Genomic DNA, 17,281 nt, shown 5'->3' on the forward strand with positions numbered 1-17,281 from the left:
GTTTGATTTTATACCTTTTAGTCATTTTCTCTATAATCTGCCCCAAATTTCATGGTCATAAATTCAGATCTTCATGTATGCTGTCCTGTTTATACTATCCTGTGCTTTATTTTTAATGTTTATATTCTCTGTCAGTGATTGTTGTATCTTGAAGTGATTATAGTTGTAATGCTATAAAATTTGAATGGGTTACTGGCTACTGAAGTAAATCCTGAAGTTTATTTAAAAAAATTTTTTTTTTCTATGATTGAGGCTAGGTTCGAGGATATCTGCTGTCTGCCTCTCTTGATTTGTATCTGAGAGGAATTTTGGGTGAGTGAGAAAAGGGAGTGGATTTGAGAGTGATATACAATTCCTATACCTCTAATTTGTGTTAGAGAATGAATAGATTCATAGAAACACTGGTAATAAATGTGGTAGTTACAACATTTTGGGATGAATACAGAGAAATATCCCTTGATTGTAGATATCACTCATGGTATCTTAAAAGGCAGGTTAAGAACAGCAACTGTGGGTGTGTTAATAAAGTTTGATATATTAAAATTGTTTTTTTTTTTCTTTAAAACAGGGAATTGCTTTTAAATAACAATCTGTTACGGGTTTTGCCTTATGAACTTGGTCGGCTCTTCCAGCTACAAACTCTAGGTTTGAAAGGTGAGTGATTTTTCTTTTTTAAATGATAGCATTGACACTCAGTATTGAAGCCTTCTTAGCCTTTTAAAGGCCATTTGGGTTAAAATTAGGTCAGAATATAACCATATGTTCCTCTTAAGAGAAAAGTGATTCTTCTGTATCAAATTGAGCTTCAGGATTTCAACAGGGGCCCATCATTTTAACAAGCTTGTATGGAGGAAAAATTTTTTAATTTTATTTTTAATTTTCTGTAAACCTCTGCATTTTCTTAAAGGAGATATTTTAAGTTAACTCTTAGCACTGTAGTTTTTTTTCCCATTTAAAAAAATTTAAAAACAGTGACATAACATAATAAATTATAACCTCAGTCAGAATGTCTGATTTTGATAAGAGTAGATAGTATTAACATATTATATAAGGGAAAAGCATAACAGTAAAAATGAGCTCAGATAGTAAGTGTAGTTGTTTGTATATAAGCATATTAATCCATCCTCTGATGGTATCATCTCAGTTTGGGATGAAAGTCATACTCAAATCACATAAATACTTGTTTTGTATATTTTTCTCTTAGAGCGTAGCATAGGAAGAAGGGCTTATTTTGAATGCAGAGGACTAAATGCAGATTTACTGTATTGGTTAAGCATTTTTTGTGCTAATAAGGAGTGAACATTAATCAAAGCCTTATAAAATACACACTTTTGTATGTTTTATTTTCCTTCTTCAAAGACTACTAAGTCTCATGAACATGTTCTATTTGTGTTTGCTTAAGTCATACAATGGAGCATTAAGAAAGAAGCTCGAATAAGAGTGGTAGGATTCCTGATGTTATTTGTTGAAATGAATGAAATGACAAAAGTGGTATTAGGCTTCCTTATACAATTAAACCTTTGTAAATTGGGTCATATGAATGGTCTAACTTGTGATTTTAGTTTCTTTGTAGGATTTTCCTTTTTTTTTTTTTTAAATCATGTATGAAGTAAACAGACAGGGGCATACTTATCATCTAAAATATTTTCTTGAGGATTCACCCAAGGTGTGTCTCAACAGTTAAATTTCACCTTATTCTCTATATGTTAAATCTTATTTTATAGTTGAAACAATTATCCAGCTAGAGTTGGAGTGGGGGCTTCTGTTCCTTTCTTTTAATAAGTATGAATGGTTATCACTTTGTATAATCTTAGATTTCATGAAATATGGAACTCACAATTTCATACTGATTATGATAATTGTATATTTTCTGTCTCCAAGGATAACCATTGTTTCTTACTTTCGATATCAATAAGAAGAGCTGTTTTCCTCCTTCTCATATTGATGGAGAGCATGTTAATGACAAATGAATAATTTGCTATTGAACCCAGTTGGACTTACCCTTTATACTGTGTAACATTCCTGAAAAAGCAAATATTATATATCTTCTGTTTCACAACTCTATTCCATGTTATCTCATGTAGAGACGTGTTCTCAGAAAATTTATACTCTGTATCAACTGAATGAATCATCCTGAATATCTATTGTCTCCTTAGTCCTTTATTCTTTTTTATTGGTTAAAATGTTAGTTTTCCAAACTATAATCTTTGGTTGGCCTTTGATTTTAGAGTTTTGTCTGCTGATGATTCACATTTGTTAAAATCTCTCTTTAGACTTTGAAGTCAGGCACCAGTTCTGCTTTACTAGATGCAGCTTAGTTATCTCTGTGCTCTGGAATAAATTCCTTTTCAGTAAACTTCAGTTTGTTCTATGGTAAATGCCTGTATGCAGCCCTTTTCTCTTCTGTGAAGATTTATTTTTCTGGCAGAGCTATTCTATGTTCAGGTAATCAGTATGGAAGGGTAAGGACCTTTTAGAAATGAAAGAAAATCAGAGCCCTTCCAACCTTTCATAACTTTAAGATGGTAAAAACAGGGTTGGTTTTATGAAGGAATTGAAGGAATAAAGTGTCCCTAATGAATGGTAGCTGTATATTCTTAGGGAGGTAAAACTTGAAATAATTCATCATCAGTTTTAATAACCATGTAGTGGTATTTTGTGTCTAAAAAAGGGGGAGGGAGTAGAATGGAGCATTTAAAATAGTGCTGTGATATATTTAAAAGAAACAATGAAAATGGATTGCCTCTGAGATTCCCTTTTGTCTTCAAACTAGAAAAAGGAGTGCCTTTCTTCCATTTCCTGTTTTCCTCTGAAACATAGATACTGACATTTTGATAATGATTTTGATCATCCTGGCTCACCAAGTTAATTTTTAGAAATTCTATTTTGAGACTTGAGGAGTATGAGTGGTGGGTTGGGTATTTTAGGAGTTAGGATACGAAGAAGGCCAATTTAAAAACTGCATACGTGGCCAGTCCAGTAAGCTGGAAATGTTCTGTTGAGTCGCTTAAAAGACAAATTCAAACTCTATTATTACGAAAGAAAAGGTGTAAGTTTTAAATAATTTGAAATTCGTGTCCTAAGGTAAAGCAATACTTTCTCTGATATAGGGGCCAAAGAGTTCCTCAAGCATTAAACATTCATGTCCCCAATAATAAAAAATTTATGACTTCAATAACTGTGAAAATTTCTACCTTTCTCCTACGAATTGCTTATCTCCCTTAAAATAAAAAGGAGTGTGACAGTGAAAGTTCTTTTACTATGTGAACTTTTCAATTCACTAAATATAATATAGAAAGAGTAACATTTTAAAGAAAATAATAAAATGAATAACGACATACCCGTTTATCTAACATTCTCAGTACCTTTTTAAAAGTAGCATTTTAAAAATACAGTTGTCACTCATAGAGGAGGCAAGGTACTTACTTCTATATTATCTGATGAGCATTTGTAAATCAATAAGTGAAAGATAATCTATCAGAGAGCATTGTTGTTCAGTCGCTAAGTAGTGTCTGACTCTTTGTGACTCCATGGACTGCAGCACACCTGGCTTCCCTGTCCTTCACTATCTCCTAGGGTTTGCTCATTCTCATGACCATTGAGTCAGAGATGCCATCCAACCATATCATCCCCTGTCACTCCCTTCACCTCTTGCCCTCAATCTCTCCCAGCACCAGAGTCTTTTCCAGTGAGTCGGCTCTTCACAACAGATGGCCGAAGTTTTGGAGCTTCAACATCAGTCCTTCCAGTGTATTCAGGGTTGATTTCCTTTAGGATTGACTGGTTTGATCTCCTTGCTGTCCAAGGGACTCTGAAGAGTCTTCTCTAGCACCACAATTCAAAAGCATCGATTCTCTGGCGCTCAGCCTTCTTTATGGTCAAGCTCTCACAAACATACATGACTATTGGAAAAATCATAGCTTTGACTATAGGGACCTTTGTTGGCAAAATGATGTCTCTGGCTTTTTTCTTTTTTTCTTTTTTTGTCTCTGGCTTTTTAATACGCTCTTTGTCATAACTTTTCTTCCAGGGAGCATCTTTTAATTTCGTGGCTGCAGTCACTGTCTGCAGTGATTTTGGAGCCCAAGAAAATAAAATTTGTCGCTGTTCTTACTTTTTCCCCATCTATTTGCCAGGAAATGATGAGACCAGATGCCATGATCTTAGTTTTCTGAATGTTGAGTTTTCAGTCAGCTTTGTCATTCTCCTCTTTCACTTTCATCAAGAGGCTCTTTAGTTCCTCTTCACTTTGTGCCATTGGAATGGTATTGTCTGCATATCTGAGATTGTTGATATTTCTCCAAGCAGTCTTGCTTCCAGCTTGTGGATCTTCTAGCCCGACATTTCCCATGAAGTACTCTGCATATAAGTTAAATAAGCAGGATAACAATATACAACCTTGACATACTCCTTCCCTAATTTTGAACCAGTCTGTTGTTCCATGTCTGGTTCTAACTGTTGCTTCTTGTCCTGTATACAGGTTTCTCAGGAGACAGGTGAGGTGGTGGTATTCCCATGTCTTTACGGGTTTTCCACAGTTTTTTGTGATCCACACAGTCAAAGATTTTAGTGTAGTCAATGAAACAGAAGTAGATTTTTTTGTTGGCATTCCCTTGCATTTTCTAGGGATGTTGGCAATTTGATCTCTGGTTCCTCTGCCTTTTCTAAATCAAGATTATACATCTGGAAATTCTTGGTTCACGTACTGTTGAAGCCTAGCTTGAAGGATTTGAGCATGACCTTGCTAGCATGTGAAATGAGTTCAGTTGTATGGTAGTTTGAACAAGCTAAGTTAGCCAATTATTGTTTCATGGATAGTGGTAGAAGACATGAGACTCTTGGGTCAGAGACAAAGAACATTATCATGCAAGCTACCAGATGGGTCCAGACACACGTTGTGTACACAGTTTGCATTGCAGTTGAGTAATCCAAGTCCAAAGGTCCAGCACTTTGCAAGCAAGCAACAAATATTATAGGTAACTACATAAATCTAGTCCTGCTTCCCCAGAGGTGCAAAGAGTTACATGGATGTAGTACTCTGGCTGCCTTGACCTATTTATTAATAGTTGCCTATTTAGCTACAGAACCCGCTCCGTATCATGAGACAGATAAACCTCAGAATCAGTTACACTCTCGAAGAATGGGGAAGGGAACAGAGGGACACTGATGGACTGCTTTTCCCAACAATGTTTTAAAGAGATTTTTCTTGTATGTTGACGAATAAGATAGACCTGTATTTTACTGTTCTTATTTAATTTTCTCAAAGAGTTCGTATAGGATGTAATTAATCCATTTCTTGAAATTTTTGTGGAACAAGGCTATAAAACTATCATTGCCTGGTGAAACTATCACCTCAATGTATTTGTAGTTATAAGAACTGTCAAGTCCTTCTAATTGTTCATGAGTCAGTTTTGCTGGACCATATCTGTAATATTGAAATTTTTTAGCTTTTTAAAGTTTTCAGATTTGTTTGCATAAAAGTGTTCATGATATTCTCTAAATATATTTTTAAGCTCTGTTTATATTACCCCTTTCTTCATTAGTAAGATTATTTGTGCCTTTTTTTCTAATTTATTTCCCCAGGAGTTTGTCAGTTATGTTCTTTTCAGTGAATCAGCGTTGCCTTTTATTTTTTAAAAACTGGTTTGTTTCTGTTTTTCTTTATTCTGTTGTTCCATTTATCAATGTTACAATTTTTTTCCTTTTTAAGTTGGATATACGGCTTATTCATACTTAGATTTACCTCTTTGAAAATACATAAAAGTATTTAAGATCATACTTTTTTTTGTCAAGACTGTAAATTTACTGGGCAGTTTTCTGGCATCCCATGATTTTGATATGAAACATTCTCATTGTTTTGGCCTAAGTATTATTATTATGTGTGCCTGCCAAGTCTCTTCAGTTGTGTCCAACTCTTTGTGACCCTATGGACTGTAGCGCTGCAGGCTCCACTGTCCATGGGATCTCCAGGCAAGGATACTGGAGTAAGTAGCTATGCCCTCCTCCGGGGGATCTTTCCAACTCAGGGATTGAACCTGTGTCTCTCATGTCCCCTGCATTGGCAGGAAGGTCCTTTACCATTTATGCTCCCTGGGAAGCTTTATTATTAATACAGGTTATCATATCTTCTTTGACTCATCAGTTATTTAAAATTTCCATGGATGTGTGACTTTAGATTAGCTTTCTTTTATTGTTAGCTTTAAACTTAATTGCATTATAGGCACTTAAGGTAGCCTGTATGAATCCGTTGTTTTACATCTGTTCTTACTTTATGGCCTTGTATGTGATCAATTTTTATAAATGTTTTACTGCATCTGATAAGAGTATTGTTTCTCTAATCATTAGGTACACATCTATATATATTTCTCCATTATATCAAATTTGTTGGTGTTCCTCAGATTTTCTGTATCTTTATAAATTTTTGGCTGTTCGCTTTTTGAATATTTTAAGTTGTATATGCTAACATTTCCATTTAAATTCTGGATTTGTTCATTTCCCCATGCAGTTTTGTCAGCCTTTGCTTTATAGCCTTTGAGATTATTTTGTTAGGTATACCATCTATGCCTGTATATTTCTCTTGTTGTTCAGTTGTTAAGTCGTGTCTGACTTTTTGCGACCCCATGGACTGTAGCATGCCAGCTTTCCCTCTTCCTCACTATTTTCCAGAGTTTGCTCAAATTCATATCCATTGAATCAGTGATGCTATCCAGCCACCTCATCCTCTCCTTTTGCCTTCAATCTTTCCCAGCATCAGGGTCTTTTCCAGTGAGTTGGTTGTTCACATCAGGTGGCCAAAGTATTGCTCTACCTTCAGGTAAATTGAACCTGATACTAGGTTGTGAGCCTTTTGTCAGTATTTTTATCTTATAGTCTTTGTTATCTAATATAATAGCTATGCAAGTTTTCTTTTGGAAATTGTTTGAATGTGTCTTTTTTCATTCGTTTACTTTCAGTCTTTCTGTGTACTTATGCTTAGATGTCTCTTACAAATAGTATATAATTGGTCTTTGTTCTTAATCTAGTCTGACTTTTTTGTTTTTAATGTGTGGGTTCAGACCAGTTGCCTTAACTCTGTTCCAGTTGTTGATGTTCTTGTATTGTTGCCGTCCTACTTTTTGATTCCATTCTTTGTGTGATTTTTCTCTTTTTGCCTTTTTCTAAAAACAGATTCCCCTCCCCGCCCCCCAACCTTGTTCATTCCTCAACCTGTATACTTCTGTTGGTTTGAGATTTATACATTTTATTTCTGGATTCTTAGTGGTCACTCTTGAAATTGTATATTGAATATATTTTTGAAAAAATTAAATTTTTATCAACTTTTTACAAAACTATTTGCATGGAGTGAAAATGACCTTTGTTGACAGACATTCACATTTGGTAAACGTTAACAGATGTATGCAGTTGCATAACCACCAGTACAGTTGAGAGATAAGATTGTTCTGTTATCCTCCAGAATTCATTTGTGTTCGTTGAAGTCAACACCTTCTCCCACTATCAGCCCTTGGCAAGTACTTTTCCAGAAGTGTCATGTATGGAAACATTGTGTGTAAACTTCTGAGTCAGGATTCTTTCATTTAGCTTAATGTATTTGAGGTTCATCACTGTTGTGTATTTTGATAGTGCATTTCTGTTGCTGAGTAGTAACTGACTGTGTGGATATACTACTAAATTTTATTTGTTCACAAGTTGAAGGACATTTGGGTTGTTTCCAGGTATGGTTGATTAGGGATAAAGGCACTGTAAACATTTATATAGATTTCTGTGTGAAGTAAGTTTCTCTTTTCCTTGGGTAAATAGATAGGAGTGGAACTGCCAGGTGGTATGGTAAATGTATGTTAAACCTCATAAGAAACTGCTAGACTGTTTATCTGGCTGATAATGGAGCATAGTGGATTTTTCATTTTGTATTCCTGCCAAATGTATGAGAGGGTTTTATTTGGCCGTGCCTTCTTGTCAGCACTTTTTGGTATTATCAGTATGTTCTATTTTTTTTTCATCCTAGTAGTATATAGTAATATCTCATTGTGGTTTAAATTTGTCATTTCTCTGATGAGTAATTATGGCAACTTTTGCCTAATTGATATTTTCTAATCACTGAGATTTTGAGAGTTCATTAAATGTTCTGGATTCAAGTCCTTTTTAAAGTATGTTTTACAGATGTTTTCTCCAGTCTATGGCTTGTATGTTTATTTTCTCAATTAGAAACTTTAAAAAGCAATATTCTATTTTGCTGCAGTCCCGTTTATCACTTGTTTTCATCTGTGGATTGTCTTTGGTGTCATACCTAAGAGGTATTATTTGCCTTATCCAAGTATGTGAAGATTTTCTTTTAGAAATTTTATAGTTAGGTTTAACATATAGGTCTGTGGTTTGAGTTAATTTTTTTGTATATGGTGCAAAGTTTGTTCATTTGCATATGCACACCCAGTCATTCCAGCTGTTAATTGAAAAGGTTATACTTTCTACATGAGTTTTCTTGCAACTTTGACAAAGCCTATTAGACCCAAAGATGTGTGGGTCTACTGTTAGATATATTATCCTGTCCACTGATCTATGCAAATACCAAAATACTGTAGCTTTATGATAAGCTCTGAGATTAAATAGTATGAGTTCTCAACTCTGTAGTTATTTTTCAAAATTGCATTGACACATCTAAATGCTTTGCATTTCCATGTAAGTTTTAGAATCAGCTTATAATTTTTGCAAAATATCCTGTTGGAATTTTTATTGGAATTGTATTGAATATGTAGATCAGTTTGGAGGAGAATAAATATCTTAATCTTGACACTTAATATTGAGTCTTCCAATCTATGAATACTGTGTACCTCTTCATTTATGCAAGTTTTCTTTATTCCTTCAATGTTTTGTAGTTTTCAGCATGCAGGTCTTGCAAATATTTTACTAGATTTATATATTTTTGCTGGGTTTGCTGTTTATTTGATGTTATTATAAATGATGTTGCCTTTTAAATGTCCAGTTATTCACTGATATTTTATAGAATTAAAATGCAGTTTATTTAAATGTATACTGACCTTGTCCCTTGAAACATTTGTAAACTTATTACTTCTAGGAACTTTTACAACCTTTTACTCTGTGAATACAGATCTTTCCATTTCTTTCTTTCTGTGTTTTCTTTTCTTGCTTTATCGCACTGCCAGGGACAGTGTTAAATAGGAATGGTGACACTGCACGACCTTGCTGCACTCTCACTCTTAGGGAGAAACAGTGTTCAGTCTTTCATGGTGAATTATGTTATTAGTAGCTGCAGGTTTTCTGGTAGATGCTTTTTCAGGTTAAGTAAATTTCCCTTCTGTTACTTTGGGCTTTCCTTGTGGCTCAACTGGTAAAGAATCCTCCTGCAATGCAGGAGTCCTGGGTTTGATCCCTGGGTTGGAAAGATCCTCTGGAGAAGGGAAAGGCTACTCACTCCAGTATTCTGGCCTGGAGAATTCCACGGACTGTAGGTGGCAAAGAGCCGGACATGACTTTCACTTTTCACTTTTCTATGACTTCACTTTTGCTGAGGATTTTTGTCATTAGTACAAGTTGAATTTAGTCAAATACTTTCTCTGCAAGTGTTGAGATGATCATGACTTTTTTTCTTTACTTTATTTGCTGAATTACACTGGTGGTTTTTCAGTAATAATCAGCCTTCTATCAATAAACAGAACTCTCCTTCTTGTCCCATTTTAAATACCACTTGACCATAACGTGTTCTGTTTTTAATATATTGTTGAAATACTGTATTGCTAGTGTTTTGTTGAAGATGTATACATTTATGATAGTAAGACATTCTGTAGTATATTTTTTGCAATGCTTTTGTTTGGCTTGATACCAGGATACTGCTGACTTTGTAAATTGAATGGAAAAGTGTTACTCAGACATCTTGAATAGTTTCCATTTGTATTATTGCTTTCTTACCTTATGGGATGAATTTTCCAGTAAAAATATATTGGCCTGAAATTTTTTTTGTTGAAAAGTTTTAAACTACTAATTCAGTTTTTCATTAATACAAGACGTTGGGGTTATCCTTGTCTCAGTGTAGCCACTTGTGCTCTCTTGGTTACTGTTTATAGGGTGTATCTCCTTCTGTAAAAGATTACTTCCAGTCTATTTTTGTCTTTATAGTGTGCCTTTTCTAGACAGCATATAAGTCTTGTTTTATTAGTCATTCTGCAGTTCTCTGCTTTTTAATCTGAGTTTAATCCACTTGCATCTAATGTGTTTGCTGATAAAGTAGGATTCATGTCAGTTATTTTGCTATTTGTTTTCTGTATGTGTTATGTTCTTTTTGTTCCACTGTTCCTCAATTAATGCCTTCTTTGTGCTAGATGGATATTTTCCAATGTACGAATTTAATTCCCTTGTTTCTTTTGCTGTATTATTTTGAGTTATTTTCTTAGTGATTACCTTAAGGATTACAGTTAACATCTTAGTTTACAGTAATTTCATTTAGATTAGTAGCAATTTAATTTCAGTAATATAAAAGAACGTTGCATCTGTATCTCCATTCACTTCTCTTTTATGCTGCTATTATTACAAATATTTTTTTACGTTGTGTGCCTGTTAACATAGATTTGTAATTATTGCTATGTACAGTTATCTCTTATATTAGATAGGAGGGGAAAAGTTAGAAAATTAAATTTACACTGTCTTTTATATGTTAGTGTGTGGAATACTTTTACTGGTGCTCTGATTTTCATATGGATTCAAGTTACTGTTCTGTTTTCTTTCAGTTCAGCTAACAGAATCTGTTTAGTATTTCCTGAGGGGTTAGTATGTTAGTGAGAAACTCAGGTTTTGTTTATTTGGGAATATCTTACTGTCCCCTTTATTTTTGAAGGATATTGTTGCTGGATATAGAATTCCTGGTTATAGTTCTTTTTATTTTTCCTTTAGTACTTGGGATGTGTAATTCTACTGCCTTTTGGCTTCTATAGTTTCTGATGAGAAATCAGATGTTAATCTTATTTTGAGGCTCTGTACACCATGTGTCACTTCTATCTTAGATTCTTTGACTTTAGACAGTTTATTATAATTTGTCCAGGGCCTCTCTTACATTTTATTTTATTTGGAGTTTATTTGACTTCTTCTGTTAATGTTTTTCATTAAATTTGGGATGCTTTTGACCATTATTTCTTTAAATTTTTTTCCTGTTCTTTTCTATCCTCCTCTTCTGGGACTCTCATTATGTATAATTTGGTATACTTGTCTGATAGATCTCTGAGCTCTGTTAATTTTTTTTCATTCTTTTTTCTTTCTTTTCCTCAGACTGTGTAATTTCAGATAACTTCTCTTCACAGTTACAGATCTTTTCTTCTACCCGTCTGGTACTGCTTTTGAGCCCTTCTGGTGATTTTTTAAAAAAGTTTTATAATTTCTATTTTGTTCCTTTTATAATTTCTGTTTATTTTTTGATATTCTTTATTTGGTGAGATGTCATTCTCATACTTTAATTCTCTAGGCATGTTTTCTTCAGCTCTTTAAGCATATTAAAATAGTAGATTTCAAAGTCTTTTCTAGTAAATCCTTGGGTACAGTTTTTATTGTTCTTAGGGACAGTTTGTATTGATGGGTCTCTTCCCTGTGTTTGGGACATACTCTCTTTGTTTCTTTGTGTGTTTTGTAGGTTCTTTTGTTAAGAACTGGACATTTAAAATAATGTGGCAACTTTGAAATTAGACTCTTTCCCCTTCTGGGGTTTGTTGTTGCTGCTGCTTGTATATGTTGTTGTTGCTTTAGTGACTTCTCAGAACTAACTTTGTATGCTTTATCATGTGTGGCCATTGAAGTCTTTATTCAGTTTATGGTCAGCTAATGCTTGGCCAGAGATTTTGATAAATGCCTGTAACCAGCAAGTCTCCCACTCTTGGCCAAGTGGCTCAGTGTGTATTTGGGGGCAAACAATCAGTAATCAGCCAGGAAGTTTATAATTCTGCCTCGTCCTTCACTTCTTTCATTGCATAACCTCAAGGTCAGACAGGGGTGAGAGCTTAGGCTGTTTTTAGGCTTTTTCCTAAACATGTGCATAGGTCTCCATATACGTATTACCTTCTGGAGTCCCAGGAATATGTCAGAGCTTTTCAGAGCCCATATTTACATCTCATTTCCAAGCTTTTTCTTTTAAACTTTTTGGTTAGTCTGCTATTTGCTCCAGATGTTTCTTTGATCTTGGGCACCTATAACTTTAAGACATTTGCCAATGACAACTTCCTCCCTCTCCTCCAGGAAGAAGTCTCTTAACTCTCAGCAAGAGTCAACTTCCAATCTCTTTACATATTGGAGCAGAAAACAAAGTACTGCTCTCTCTAGAGCTCCAATTTATTGTACATTAAGATTTCTTGTTCTAAGTCCCATATTTTTTGTTGTCTCATGTTTACATCTTTTTGATGCCCAGTGGTGCATTCTGGGTAATTTCTTTGGATATAGTTTTCCTGTTCATTTGTTTTCTTTTCAGCTAGTATAATCTACTACCTAACTCATTCATCTCTGGAGAAGGAAATGGCTACCCACTCCAGTACTCTTGCCTGGAAATTCCCATGGATGGAGGAGCGTGGTAGGCCCATGGGGTTGCAAAGAGTCCGACACGACTGAGCACCTTCACTTCAACTCATTCATGGTGTCTTGTTTTGTTTTGTTTTTGTTATTTTGGGGGCTTCCCTGGTGGCTCAGACGGTAAAGAACCAACCTGCAGTGCAGGAGACCTGGGTTCAGTCCCTGGGTCAGAAAGATCCCCTGTAGAAGGGAATGACAACCCACTCCAGTGTTATTGCCTGGAGAATTCCATGGGTAGAGCAGCCTGGTGTGCCATAGTCCCTGGGGTCGCAAAGAATTGGACACAACTGAGCAACTAACATACTTGGGCAGCCCCACACAGCATGTGGGATCTTAGTTCCCCAGCCAGGAACCTAACCTGTGCCCCTGCAGTGGAAGTACGGATTCTTAACTACTGGACTCCCAGGAAAGTCCCTCATTCATGGTCCCCATGCCCCAGTACTTTATTAGTTATGATTACGTGCTTGCATGCACACTCAGTTGCTTCAGTTGTGTCCAACTCTGTGACCCTGTGGACCATAGCTGGCCAGGCTCTTCTGTCTCTCTCCTCCAGGGTAGCTATACTCTCCTCCAGGGGATCTTCCCAACCTAGGGATTGAACTTACATCTCCTGCATTGCAGGTGAATTCTTTAGCACTGAGCCACCAGGGAAGCCCAATTACATATAGTAAAATACCTAAATACTTAAGGATGCTGCTTGGCTAATTTTGACAAAAACACCCATCTGTGTAACCACTACCTAGCTCAAGATGTAGAACATTTCCATCAGCCCAGGAAGTTTCCTTTTCCACTTTCAAGTCAGTTGGAAGCAGCTAACCAGGTTTTCACCATGGTTGTATTATTTTACACTTCCACCAGGATCCTGCAACTTCTGAGAGTTCCAGGCTCTCCACGTTCTTTCTAATCACTTCATTGGTCAGTGTCATTTAATTTTAGATACTTGAGTTGGTGTGTGTTGTATTGAAGATTTTGTTTGTTTTAATAGTTAGAACCTTCATTTCTGGAAGTTCTACACTTTTTGTTTTTTCACATCTGGTTACTGTTTTTTCATGCTTGTCTTAACAAATGCTGTCTTTATTTCTTAAGAAAACATTTAGGCTGTTAACAGTAGCTTGTTTTGTTTTTAGTATTCCGATATCCCTGATCACTGTCATTAAAAAAATTCTTATTTCCTTCTGTATTTCACTAACTCATCTTGGTAATGATAAGTTTTCTTTTCACTTGAAAGATCTTCCTTTTCTCCATGTGTAATATAAATATTCTAACTAGGAAGACCCTCCTTTTTTATAGTATCACTCATTCTTTCTCACACAAAGGCTGTTTTTCTTTCATTTAGAATATTGTCTTCAAAGATACATGTGGAACTTAATGGGGTTACTTCAAAATGCCAATTTTTGTGATATTACTTCAGAATTGACCAAGATTAATATGTATATGTGTGTGTGTGTGTGTGTGTGTATGTGATTTTGACATACCCAAATTATAGATATGCAGTATAAACAGTGAAATCTGAAAGAAATAGATCTTTTGAAGTTTTTCTTTATGACTATCTCACCAGAGTATTTAATTCATATGACTTCTTTCAATTTATTTAACAGACTGAGTACAGTAAAATTCACTTTAAAAAATTGGTGTTTTGTTTTATCGTGTATGTTTGTTTTGTCTTCCAGTTGTAACTCTTAACAGATTTTATTTTTCTTTTGTTTAGGCAATCCTTTATCACAGGATATTCTCAATTTATACCAGGACCCAGATGGAACCCGAAAGCTACTGAACTTCATGCTTGACAATCTTGCAGGTAAATGTTAATTACAAAGCAGTAAACTCTACAGATATTATTGTTAACTAAGTATCCCATGTTGCTTAAAAACATCTGATCAGGTTTTAAAACTGCTTATAGGATGGAAGTTCCTGACATTAGTATATCCCATGGTGGTGGGACATTCTTCTTTGCACACACTCAGTACTTTATATTTACCAAGCAATATATTAGGAGCATTAGTTATGTTATCTTGTCAAATCTTTTAAGGAATCTAGGAGATAGGAATTTTTACTGGCATTCTGAGATCAAGAGAATAAAGTAATTGACTTAAATACGTGGCTGGCTGATGTCAAAGCTGTGAACCCAAGATCATCTTACTCTTAACCACAAAGATACATAGTTGTCAGTTGTTTGAATTGGATGCAGAATGCTTGGAACCCACAGGTGGTGCACATTTTTCATGAATGAAATGATTTGTTTGATTCACTCACCTTTGTGGAAATTATGCCAGCAATATTTTAATTAAGCACATCACATTTATCTGATTAATATAGTTGTATTCCAAATGAAAAATCTTTAATATAAGAAAGCTTTTAAGTATTTTGACTTAATTTTTTTTTTTTGCTTAAACAAAATATAGGTAAAATAATGGAGATGCTGCTAAATTCAGGTGTTTTTCTTGAAATATTGCCTTTCTAAAATACAGAATCCTGAAACTGTGCTAGAGAAATCTAGATTCAAGCGTAGAGGCCATCATCACAATTTTTTTGCAGTACTCTTTTTTAATTCTGTCATGGAAGACACCCATCTACATATGAAAATTTTTTTAAAATAGTAAGATTTACAATAAGGGGAAATCAAATTAATGTTATTTAAAATTTTTTTGTCTACAAAGAAAAACCTGATTGATGGAGACATCAAATTTATTAAAGAAGTCCTTTTAGTAAGAAGAATATGTGGCCATTTATGTTGTATACAAAGCATGTGTTTGTTATTTTCTTCTTTTGAAGTAGTATCTGTGTTGTCTGTATGAATATAGCCTATTGACCCAGCCATATGGCATATGTGGTGTGTGAGTGTGATTTTTAAAGAGTTTTTCTTGTGTTTTAGATATAAGCTATTTGTTGCTACATATGTTGCAAGTATCTTTTCCCATGCTCTTATTGCTTTTTCATTCTCTTAGTTTGTCTGTTGATGAACAGCAAAAGTTTAACATACTCTGCTTTATTGATCTTTTTAGTATGATACCGCTTCTGTGTCCTCTTTAAGAATTTTTCCCTACCTCAAGCTCATGGATGTTTTCTCCTGTGTTATTATATAAAAGCTCTGTTTTTCACTTGCAACATTTAGAGCTATAATCCTCCTGGAATTGATGTTTGTGTAACACAGGATTCAATTTTTATAACTTTTCCATTTGTATATTAAATTAACGCATAGCCATTTATTGAAAAGGCCGTCCTTTCATTACTATTTCTTATGCCCTTTTGTCATGAACTATCAATGTTTGTATGGATCTATTTCTAGAACCTCTTGTTTTTTGTTCTCTTCTGTTAGTCTTTATGGCAATGTAAAGTTGTTATTTATGGTAGCTTTGTAAAATGTTTTAAGATGCAGTAGAGTAAGTCTTCCCTCTTGATTTGATTATAAAGTCTTGGGTTATTTTGGCCCCATGCTTATTTTGCCTTATATTTTCATTAAAATTGCTAGAAACAGCCTTTCAAATTTCTCCACTCACCCAAGTGTAAGTGTAGGGATTTTTATTGGGGATGCAGTGGACTGTTGAACAACACAGGTTTGAGCTGCACAGGTCCACTTAGATGCAGATTTCTTTTCAATGAATAGTACTGTAGGATCTAAATTTGGTTGAATCTGTGATGTGGAACAGAGGATACGAAGGGCTGTAAAGTATTATGTGAAGTTTTGACTGTGCAGGGGTCAGGGTCACTACTCTACCCCTGTTTTGTTCAGGAATCTACTGTAGGTTGCTTTGGAAAGAATCAGTATGTTTGCAATACTGCATTTTCTTCTTCTTTTTTTAACTTTTCAGTTCAGTTCAGTCACTTAGTCGTGTCTGATTCTTTGCGACCCCATGGACTACAGCAAACCAGTCCATCACCAACTCCTGGAGTTTACTCAAACTCATGTCCATTGAGTCGGTGATGCCATCCAACCATCTCATCCTCTGTCCTCCTCTTCTCCTCCCACTTTCACTCTTTCCCAGCGTCAGGGTCTTTTCACATGAGTCAGCCCTTTGCATCAGGTGACCAAAGTATTGGAGCTTCAGCTTCAGTATCAGTTCCTTCCAATGAATATTCAGGACTGATCTCCGTTAGGATGGGCTGGTTGGATCTCCTTGCAGTCCAAGGGACTCTCAAGAGTCTTCTCCAACACCACAGTTCAAAAGCATCAATTCTTCGGCACTCATCTTTCTTTATAGTCCAACTCTCACATCCATACATGGCTACTGGAAAAACCATAGCCTTGACAAGACAGACCTTTGTTGGCAAAGGAATGTCTCTGCTTTTTATTTTGCTGTCTTAGTTGGTCATAACTTTTCTTCCAATGAGTAAGGGTCTTTTAATTTCATGGCTGCAGTCCACCATCTGCAGTGATTTTGGAGCCCTCAAAAATAAAGTCTGTCACTGTTTGCTCATCTATTTGGCATGGTGTGATGGGCCCAGATGCCATGATCTTAGTTTTCTGAATGTTGAGTTTTAAGCCAACTTTTTCACTCTCCTCTTTCACTTTCATAAAGACGTGCTTTAGTTCTTCTTCGCTTTCTGTCATAATGGTGATGTCGTTTGCATATCTGAGGTTATTGATATTTCTTCTGGCAATCTTGATTCTAGCTTTTGCTTCATCCAGCCCAGCGTTTCCCATGATGTACATGCATATAAGTTAAATCAGCTGGGTGACAATATACAGCCTTGACGTACTCCTTTCCCGATTTGGAACCAGTCTGTT

General features: G+C 35.3%; 1 protein-coding gene across 4 annotated transcripts in view; it reads left to right on the forward strand.

The window, feature by feature from the left end:
* CNOT6L (CCR4-NOT transcription complex subunit 6 like) overlaps positions 1–17,281 on the forward strand; it is a 113,085-nt gene that overhangs the window by 50,343 nt on the left and 45,461 nt on the right. For all 4 annotated transcript variants that reach the window (XM_061145736.1, XM_061145735.1, XM_061145737.1 and 1 more), the window contains exons 4-5: positions 569–654; positions 14,264–14,353. In XM_061145736.1, the coding sequence (XP_061001719.1) occupies positions 569–654; positions 14,264–14,353 (176 nt within the window). The remainder of the gene's footprint in view (positions 1–568; positions 655–14,263; positions 14,354–17,281) is intronic.

The sequence above is a fragment of the Dama dama genome, chromosome 6, assembly GCF_033118175.1.
Source record: "Dama dama isolate Ldn47 chromosome 6, ASM3311817v1, whole genome shotgun sequence".
NCBI classification, from domain to species: Eukaryota; Metazoa; Chordata; class Mammalia; order Artiodactyla; family Cervidae; genus Dama; species Dama dama.